The 9,030-nt window shown below is 38.7% G+C and overlaps 1 protein-coding gene across 2 annotated transcripts; it reads right to left on the bottom strand.

Moving 5' to 3' along the window:
• Nucleotides 1-671: 671 nt before the first annotated feature.
• Nucleotides 672-8,650, bottom strand: mks1 (MKS transition zone complex subunit 1). Of its 2 annotated transcripts, none has more exons than XM_039778670.1 (18): nt 8,260-8,650; nt 8,031-8,152; nt 7,272-7,324; nt 6,956-7,123; nt 6,494-6,591; nt 6,147-6,275; nt 5,862-5,966; nt 5,449-5,557; nt 5,066-5,122; nt 4,285-4,327; nt 4,133-4,195; nt 3,938-4,008; nt 3,775-3,844; nt 3,581-3,688; nt 3,012-3,145; nt 2,241-2,323; nt 1,976-2,073; nt 672-1,834 (listed from the first exon to the last, which is right to left on the bottom strand). In XM_039778670.1, exons 1-18 carry the CDS (start codon nt 8,343-8,345, stop codon nt 1,731-1,733), a joined length of 1,701 nt encoding a protein of 566 aa, XP_039634604.1. In that variant the 5' UTR covers nt 8,346-8,650; the 3' UTR covers nt 672-1,730. The 2 variants fall into 2 exon arrangements, with proteins under 2 accessions (XP_039634604.1, XP_039634603.1); XM_039778669.1 differs by having other exon boundaries at nt 6,494-6,594; nt 8,260-8,648.
• Nucleotides 8,651-9,030: the final 380 nt, after the last annotated feature.

Raw genomic sequence — 9,030 nt, 5'->3', positions numbered from 1 at the left:
CCCTCTTGGTCAAACAGACAATGACTGAATAATTACATTTGGCTATTTTCTGCAGGGGTGGAAGGAGTTCTCAGACTGTTTACTTCGATAAAACTATTAATAAAACCCTTTAAAAGTAGGCCTACTCGAGTGTCAGTCGGTCATGCTTTTCCGTTTGAGTTGTAACTTTAGTAAGCATCAATAGATTGGTCTGCTAAACGAGGCTATTGCTCAGGTAGAATTTAATTCCAAATGAAGTAGACAACCTGCACTCAACAACTGAATAATGCTCCTCACAAAATCCAATATTTTCTCTTTATCAGTCCCCCCACCCCCTGACACATGACTCAGCTGAACCTTTCCTGGTAATATGACTCATATTACAATTAGTAGCAATACAAGGGTGTAAAAATAACCCTAACCCTCTGTTACAAATATAATATAATATAATATAATATATATATATATATATATAACATCGCTGGCTTATAATGATTGATGCATTCATGTGTATCATACAATGGAAAAAGAAACATTTCCATTGTTTGTAAATAAAAAAATAGAAAAGTATCTCATAATTGTAATTGAAATTGAAGTAGTAGTGGCTATAGGTAGAGAAAAATACACAAAAAAGTGGCTATTGATATAAAACATACAGTATATAACAGCAAATATGATTAAAAATAAATAAATCCAAGTCTAAAAAGTATTTTATTTTCTGTGTTGCATCAGTTTGTAAAAGCCTCACTGTCTACAACTCTGAAAATAAGACTATTTACCCAAATCTGAGACAAACAGTGACTGTAAAAAAATAATACAATACATGGTGATAACCATAGATACAGAACAATACATACATAGCATACGTAGTAGGCATATTGGCTTTGCTCCATATTAATTACCACATAAATCCATATTTACTCAATAATCACCTTACAAACCTTATCCTTTACAAAATATAAATTGCAAAAAGACAGTTTTCTTCTTTCTGACTTGTTACAGTACATCACAGTCCTATCACCAAAACACAATATGGAGGCTTTCACACCTCATTTAGTTTGGTTAAATCGCACTAGAGTTCGTGTTCCCCCTGGGTGCGGTTCGTTTGGGCAGGTGTGAATGCATCCATCGCACTCAGATGTGCACCAAAAGTGGACCAAACTCGCGTGCCTAGATCCCCTCATTAAGGAGGTCTCAGTATGCTCTTAATCAAACTCTGGATCGGTTCGTTTGTGGTGAGAATGTGATCCGATCTCAAACTGCCCCAGCTATGTGGTCTCAGCAAGTCTGAGCTAAACGGCTCCTGTAGTCAGGTGTGTTTTGCAAAACTGTAGCGGCTTGCAGTGTTTCTCTTACAGAAATAGACGCAGTAACGTCTGGTTTGACCGTGGGGATGCAAGACATATGCACTACTCGAGAACACAGGACCCTCTTCCTGTATTTACTTTCTTGCTCCTGCACCCGGACACATCTGACCAGTAAGCACAGGTAGTGATGCATTTTGGTACGCTTGGATTTTTCTCTGAGTGAAACAAAACCAAGGGGAAACCGCTCCAAGTGTACAAAGTCATCAACTGATTCGGACCAAAGCAAACAAACTATAGGCCTGAACACGCCCCTAAATGTGCAATATTTAAAAATGGCAACTCCTACTCGCTGGTAATGTTGCTACTATTCTACAGGGTAGCTGTAAGCCATTTGGTTGTTTTCATGTATTTGACAGAGTGACAGTTCTTCACCGTTTTTCACGCCTATGCTGAGGATTCGATGTGGAGTTGGGAGTTGGTGTTGACGAGGTCTCTTGGAAGACTTTCTCTGGCCTCGTGCATCTTTCTCCTGGCCCTCTGGAAGGCCTCTGGCAGAGAAACAAATACTAATTAACAACATGTAATTAAAAAAATAGTAAAACTACACAATAAAAAAAAATACAACTTAGCTGTCAAACTGATATTTAATCCTCCAAATACTGAATAACTATTTGAGTGAATGTCTTTACCCAGGATGGTGCAAACAGCTCCTTGCTGACTAAATCCTCCCAGCTGCTCAAAAGCTTTCTGCCTCCTCTTCTTCAGCATGGTGGCATCAACAAAGGCCCTGAAAAACATGCATACATTAAACCACACTGTAAAGGAAACTAAAACAGTTAATAGTGTGATCAATAATGATGGTTAATGAAATATTTTGCAAATAGTTTGTACACTTACAAAGACTGAACATAATTCATTTCTACACCCAAACGGACACATTCAAGGTGTACTTACCTGGCTTGCTGGAGGCAGTGCAGATTAAAGGTGACACTTCCTGTGGTTTCAGTGCAAAAGCCAAAGCGACTCAGCCTCTCTCCCTGCAGCCATATATGGAAGTATAAAAATAAAAAAGACATTCTTTAGTGTCATTATTAACATAGTAATGAACATGGATATAAACAATGCAGGTTCCAAAATATTCACAAATGTGGCATTGCAAATGCATCAGGAGGGAGGTGTATACCAAAACAAACCAAGGTGTCTGTGTGAGTAAGCTGCGTTTATTTACAAGAAAACTTAGTGCAATTTAAGTAACGTAGTAGTGATCCTACTCTGGGTTTCCATTTATCATTAATGTAATGTAATGATGCAAATGAAGAAAAAAAAAATACAATTATGTAATTGTATTTATTTTGTTTATTAAAAAAAGAATGAACTGGATTGGATCAGACTATGAAAATACAATTTGATGCACAAACATTCTGTATTTTCACCATCTAACTACTTGCAGCATAATCAACAGCAGCAGAATATGCAGCTTTTAAAAAAATGTTCTACCATTTTTCTCTTCACTTTCTATTAGTAGCAGCATATTTTCAGACGTCCCCCATCGTCAGATGACCCTATTTACTCTAACTGTGCTGGCAGCCACAAGAAATGTATGTAAAAATAAATCCAAATGAATCTGTGCATCTTTGAGAGACAAGTGGCAAAAAAGAAAAGAATGACCTTAAATTGTACATTCCTTCTCCGCATCTCTAGAGCGCTCCAGAGGTTTGAGCCTACCTTAAAGGTCCCGGGTATTCTGACATAGCTGTGGTCTTCAAGCTCTGGAGAACCTCCAATAAAGAAGCGCCTCAGTGCAGACCCTGTCCCCATCTGAAGGGGTCTCCACGTATGGCATGTTATTGTATGTTTACCTGCACACACAGAAAACACAAAATGTGGGAAAATAAGACAAAGGAACTGATTCAATGTGTACATGCTTTTGTCTTGTGGGATAATTAGTGATTAGTTCAGCATCTACATTTCTAATCCCAAAAGATAACTTCACACGTTCCTTTAAAATATAAAATGAAAAGTGTCTTTTATTAATGTTAATGAGAGCTGAAACAACATTAAAGTAACAGCAAATATTTTGATAATCGATTACTCAAGCTAAACATTTTTTAGTTCCAGCTTCTAAAATGTCAGGAACTTCTGATTATTGTTGTCATTTTCTGTATTTCCTGAACTTTTCAACAACAACAAAAGGACAAATCAAATCAAGAAAATTATCAGCAGATAAATCTACAATTGAAATAACGCTATCGTCCTCATTTTAATCCAACAATTTTGCGGTGTACACAGCATACCAGGCATGGCAGGAAAAAGCAGATAGCCATAGCCTTCAGTTCGATAGCGCTGCCAGGAGTCCAGAGAAAGAACCTTGAAGTAGATCACTGGCCACTGGAGAATTGACTCTAAAAATAAGGAGAAAACTTAAACTAAATCCCTCATATTTAACTAATGCATGAAACAAACACAATATTCCATGACTGATACTTACCCTCACTCTCTTTTTCACTCATGTAGAAAGCCTCAAAGCTAAAGGGGTAACTGAAGAAAGCTACATTTTCCTGTTGGCAGAGAGAATTTTGAGGGTTTAACAAATCTCTGCAGCCATTCTTTGAAGCTGTTAACCAGTTTATTGTACAGTATATCATACAAACCTTCCCTAATGTTTTGGCCCGGCAGGTCTGGGTAACACCTGAGAGAGACTGAAATGGCAAGCTGGACCAATCTAAAACAAACAAGAATAACACAAGTTGAAGTGATACATTGAATTTAGTTTAATTGATTTAAAAAGGTATCAACATACCTAAGTATCAAAATGTAAATAGTGTCATATACTGTATGTGACTTACTGTTGGGCAGTTCCATGAAGAAGTGGATGTATAAGTTATCATATTCAAAGCCTTTGGCTGAAACTGGGTAAAGAGAAGAAAGAAATTGAAATGCCAAACATGGGCATTTTAGAAATATATACATCAGTGATGGCCACAGCTTTCCTACTCACCTATCTCTCCATTCATCAGGTAACGCAAAATACCCAAGGGAGGCTAAGGGAGAGACAAACAGACCACCATAAGAAGTGTTAGGTAGCAAGTCTAATGTTAATATTTGATTAGTCTATATCCACGACGTTCCACTTCCAGGATTGCTCCGTTGCCACCGGAAATACCGCCTGATGTCCCTCTTTTCGGACAGATTTCCGTTGCCTTCCGCTTTCTTTGTGTTGGCGTTCTAACCTCCGGTGGATTTGTGAGGATTATGGTTAACTGCTCCTCAGATCTCTGCAGGGTAAATCCAGACAGCTAGCTAGACTATCTGTCCAATCTGAGTTTTCTGTTGCACGACTAAAACTACTTTTGAACGTACACGTGTTCCACCGAAGCAAGTTTCTTTCTGAGGCTATTTTGCAGCTTAGCGTCACCCATGACGATTGTGATTGGTTTAAAGAAATGCCAATTAACCAGAGCACCTATTTTTCCCATCCAGGAATGCTGTGTGGACTAGCCAGACCCTCGTCTGCAGTGCTGCAGAGAAAGGTATGGCAAAGCGAGACTAATATATGATCAATTATTTCAGTCATTTTCAGTCAGTAATGTCAAACATGTTGGTTTCAGCTTCTGAAATGTGAGGATTTGCTGCTTATTGTAATATATGACAGTTTGTCTGCTCAGACAAAACAAGCTATTTCAATATGTAACCTTGGTCTCTGGGAAGCTATTTAAAGAGCTGCGAGCCCTATTTTCAGATCAAAGTCAGCTTTAATGATAGTTTATTTAATTACTTACCATCTCAAAGTCCTGTCCAACAAGGCTATTGAGGTACTCCTTGTGCCGTACGTACAGCTAGAGACAGAGAAAAAGGGGATGTGTCAATTAGGCATGGGCCGGTATGAGATTCTGACGATTCTAACTGAGCAAAAATATCACCATTTCACTGTATTGCAATTACAGCTTTAAAATGTGTTATTCTGAAATGTCTTGGTTAAAAACAACAACTTTTTTTCCATTGAACACAATGTATTTTATTTTTAAACACACTGCACCCTGGCAGGGAGACGCATTTCTAAACTGCAGATTCTGTCGGTGACGACTTTTAAAAAACAGCTCATACCGCAGGTATGACGGAAAATTGCCTGGTCCTGGAGGAAACATGATGGAAATGAACTCACGTCTCTATACATGTTCTGCTCCCTCTCCTGTTCCTCTGGTTGCATGGCTGTGCATACATTCTCCACAGTGAGACGCCAAACTTCTCTCTTCTCCCCCGCTGTTACAATCCTGCACAACAACACACACACACCAGACTGGTTATCTTTTCATTTGTCCAAAAAACATGCATCCCTTTATCCTTATAAAAATACATACTTTTGTTTTCTTTGTTTGGTCACAATCCATCCAAAATTTGTCGAGAAATTTTAGTCTGGACCAAAGTGGTTGACTTTTAGTCAGGACGAGTGTGGCTAAATATGCAGAGTGTAGCTTTACTTTGTACATTTCCTTTCAGATCATACAGTTGTTTTAAAAACATGTTGAGATGATATACTGGAGCCACAAACAGTCTCCTGTCATGTTGTGAACTTGCCTATAGGGCTCTTTGCCTTTGTTGAAGTCAGGTTTTACAATGACTGTCCCGCTGCCATCTGTTTTTATGGTTACCAGCAAATATTCATTATCTTTCTGGCCCAGCCTGAGAAACCAAACATGGAGAGAAAAAAACAACTGAATCAAACAACATCAAGGGGCAGAATCAAGCTGTCGAGAACAATACTGACTGCAGGGTAATATTAGGTGGAAAGTGATCAATGACACTAATGGATGAGTCCACATGGAACAATAAAAAGTGAACTGAATGGAAATGGGGTCTTACCTTCCAGGGGGAGCCAGGTCTCCCATGATGTGCATGGTCTGCATGGCATTATTCACCACATGACTGCTCTTCACAAACTCCTCTGTGGGCTCCCAGTTGACGATCTTTGATTTAGGAATACTACAATCCCTGCAAAATATGCCAGACCATCCGATCACATGACTGTGACATTACTGAATTTTGATCTTAACTGCATTGTATTTACACAATTCAATGCACATACTGTATGCTCCACAGACAGAAAGTTCGTTACAAGGGGAGACTCTAATTACATGCATTTTGAGAATTGACAAATAGAATACAGACTTCCCCAATGGAAGACAACTAAATATGTGAGCTTCACCTACATGGTGCGTCTGTCCTGCCGTCTGTGTCTCACACTGGCCATCCTTTCAGCCAGGAATGTGGGGCTGGATTTGGTTGTGGTCAATAAGTCAGTGGAGTGCTGCTTTCAGGATCAAAGGAACAACAAGCTACTTACAAACACAGTTACAAGAAGAATCCTGAATACAGTAGCTTTTTGTAATCTTAATCTACCATTACAGTGTTTTTTTTAAAACATATTTCATAACAAGATATTACTTTGAAGGTACCTGCGCAACAATGATCACTGTACACCAAAGACTGTGCTAAATAAGTAAAGACATGAATACAAGAAACTGCGATAAACTGACTCATTCACTCCGTTTCTAATAACTCTTATTTAGGCTTCACTTTTACCTTTTATCTGTTTTGTAAACAAATATATAACTCTGTAGCGTGAATTATTGGATGATGGTGTTGACATTATAGAATGCAGCACAACCTACCAGTTGGTGCAATGGAAGACAGCTGGTGTAGCGGTCATGATCTGTGTATGTGAAAATCCTGTGATTACGTCGGCGCTTAGACTTGTTCAGGGCCTTGACTTCTGTGTGATACTGACGGTCCAGAGGGGTCTGACATGCTGCATCGCTCTGGAACAGCTCCATCTCATACTGGGACCAGACAGAACGACATGATGGTATGGAGGAGGGGTAAAGTAATAATAGATAAAGTAATAATAATAAACTTTGAGTTGTTTCATTTTTAATCACTTTGAGCTACATGAAGTCATTATAACTTGCTGAAGGTTTAAAGTTCTACCTGACTAAAGAGTTTCTCCTGCCAGCCCACCACCAGCTCCTCCTCATTATCACCTAGTGACAGAGTAACACATATGTCAAGTTATTAAAATATGCTTTGAAGGAACATCTACCCTAAATACATGTACACATGGTAAATACAAGTTATACATAATGTCTGTTACATTCCTGTACACATTCTGGTGTTATATTACATGGTATAAGTTCATTTCTGTGGACTGCAGAACAAACAAAGAAATATATTTATTATTTTTATTAAAAAGAGTTTGTTTGTTTTTAGTTGCTTTTTGTAAATATATATAAATGTAACGGATTGTGTTTTGTGGGCTTATGTATGGTCTCGTATCGGTCCCAGGTCCCTGAATTGAATCAAAACCGTATCGTGGCAGACTTTGTGAGATCAATAAATACTGAATTGTTCTCCAAAGAATCTATATAATATCCTATCTTGATAAAACATGATTTACACCCCTACATCTTATCCTAAACTAAAAAGTGCTTTTGTTGCCAGCAATAGTTCAGCTGACAATCAAACCATTAAACAAGTCCCGACAAATTTGTAAGTCAAGCAGAGAAACATATATAGAGAATCAAAATGTTTACTAAAGATCAAGCAAAGAAGGCAAGTTGGTGTAAGTGGTACAACACATGAGTAAAGTACAAGAGACAAAAGAACGTGTTAGTATGGACAAGTGACAATTGTCTGTCTGTCCTATCGTGATCACCATCAGTCCTTCTCCCAGCAGTTCAAATAATTCACCTGTCTGGCCTCGTGAGGTGAGGGTTTCCATTTCAATGTCCCCTCTGTCTTGCTGGGACAGAACTTGCTGTTGGAGGTGCTGAGAGAGGGCTGCTGTAGAGGTCACCTTCTCTATACGCACCCTAAAGTGGGAGACACAAATGAATACCGTGCTAAATAAAAAAAATGTTAGCACGTTAGAGTCTTGTAGCTAAGCTAATGTTAACGTTACCATTAGCTATTTAGCTACCTTATTCTCAAGTTTTTGACAGCATCCCGGGACCGATACACAGCTTCTCCGGTATCTGTGTTCCAACTGTCCGCCATAAAGTTCATATTTAGCAAGTAAACATTCAAAAAGCGGTATTGTTTTGATGTTAGCAAAGCTAGCACTTGTCGTTAGCACGCAGCTACTTTTTCGTATTTTTCGTACTCGCAACGACATGCAATTTGTTACCTAGCTAACTGCTTGCAGTTTGCAAATGTACGCGGCAAGAATGTCGGCGAATACGGTTAATGTTGTAATAAACAGCTAGCTACTACAACAAGTTAACAAGTTTTCAGTCATGGACACATTAGCACCATGATTAGCACTGCAAATGGATAGTTGTCGTTGCCATAGAGATATGTAGGTTTTCTTCTTGGTTGGATTTTTTGGGCGGTTCGCAAATCAGAATTAGCGCCACCCACTGGACTGGAGAACGGAGCAGTACCATAGACTGTAATAATATACAGTCTACGAGCAGTACATTACATTACTAATGTAATGAGGCTAGTCTCCTCTGCTCACCAAACATGTCAACACATTTTGTCTAAAGTGTTTTGATTGCAGTCGTGGAATGCAACTAAGTAGCCTACATTTACTCAAGTAGCCTACTGTACTTCAAGGTTCAAATTCAAGGTAGGCCTACTTTACTTGAGCATTTCCATTTTATACAACTTTATACTTACTCCACTACATCTCAGAGGAATGTGTTGTACTTTTTACTCCACTACATTTGTCTGACAGTTTTTCCTCTCC

The sequence above is a fragment of the Perca fluviatilis genome, chromosome 16 (genome assembly GCF_010015445.1).
Source record: "Perca fluviatilis chromosome 16, GENO_Pfluv_1.0, whole genome shotgun sequence".
NCBI classification, from domain to species: Eukaryota; Metazoa; Chordata; class Actinopteri; order Perciformes; family Percidae; genus Perca; species Perca fluviatilis.
Note: the sequence above shows the minus strand (reverse complement) of the source record. Positions and strands in the feature narration are given on the sequence as shown.

What these genes read in the sequence shown, in the direction of transcription:
- mks1 (XM_039778669.1), bottom strand. Translation starts at nt 8,345, where the DNA reads ATGAACTTTATGGCGGACAGTTGGAACACAGATACCGGAGAAGCTGTG. An exon ending in GTCTTCCATTGCACCAACTG is followed by an intron (nt 6,595 to 6,955) that starts GTAGGTTGTGCT and finishes TGATCCTGAAAG; the next exon opens with CAGCACTCCACTGACTTATT. An exon ending in AAAGGCAAAGAGCCCTATAG is followed by an intron (nt 5,558 to 5,861) that starts GCAAGTTCACAA and finishes GTTGTTGTGCAG; the next exon opens with GATTGTAACAGCGGGGGAGA.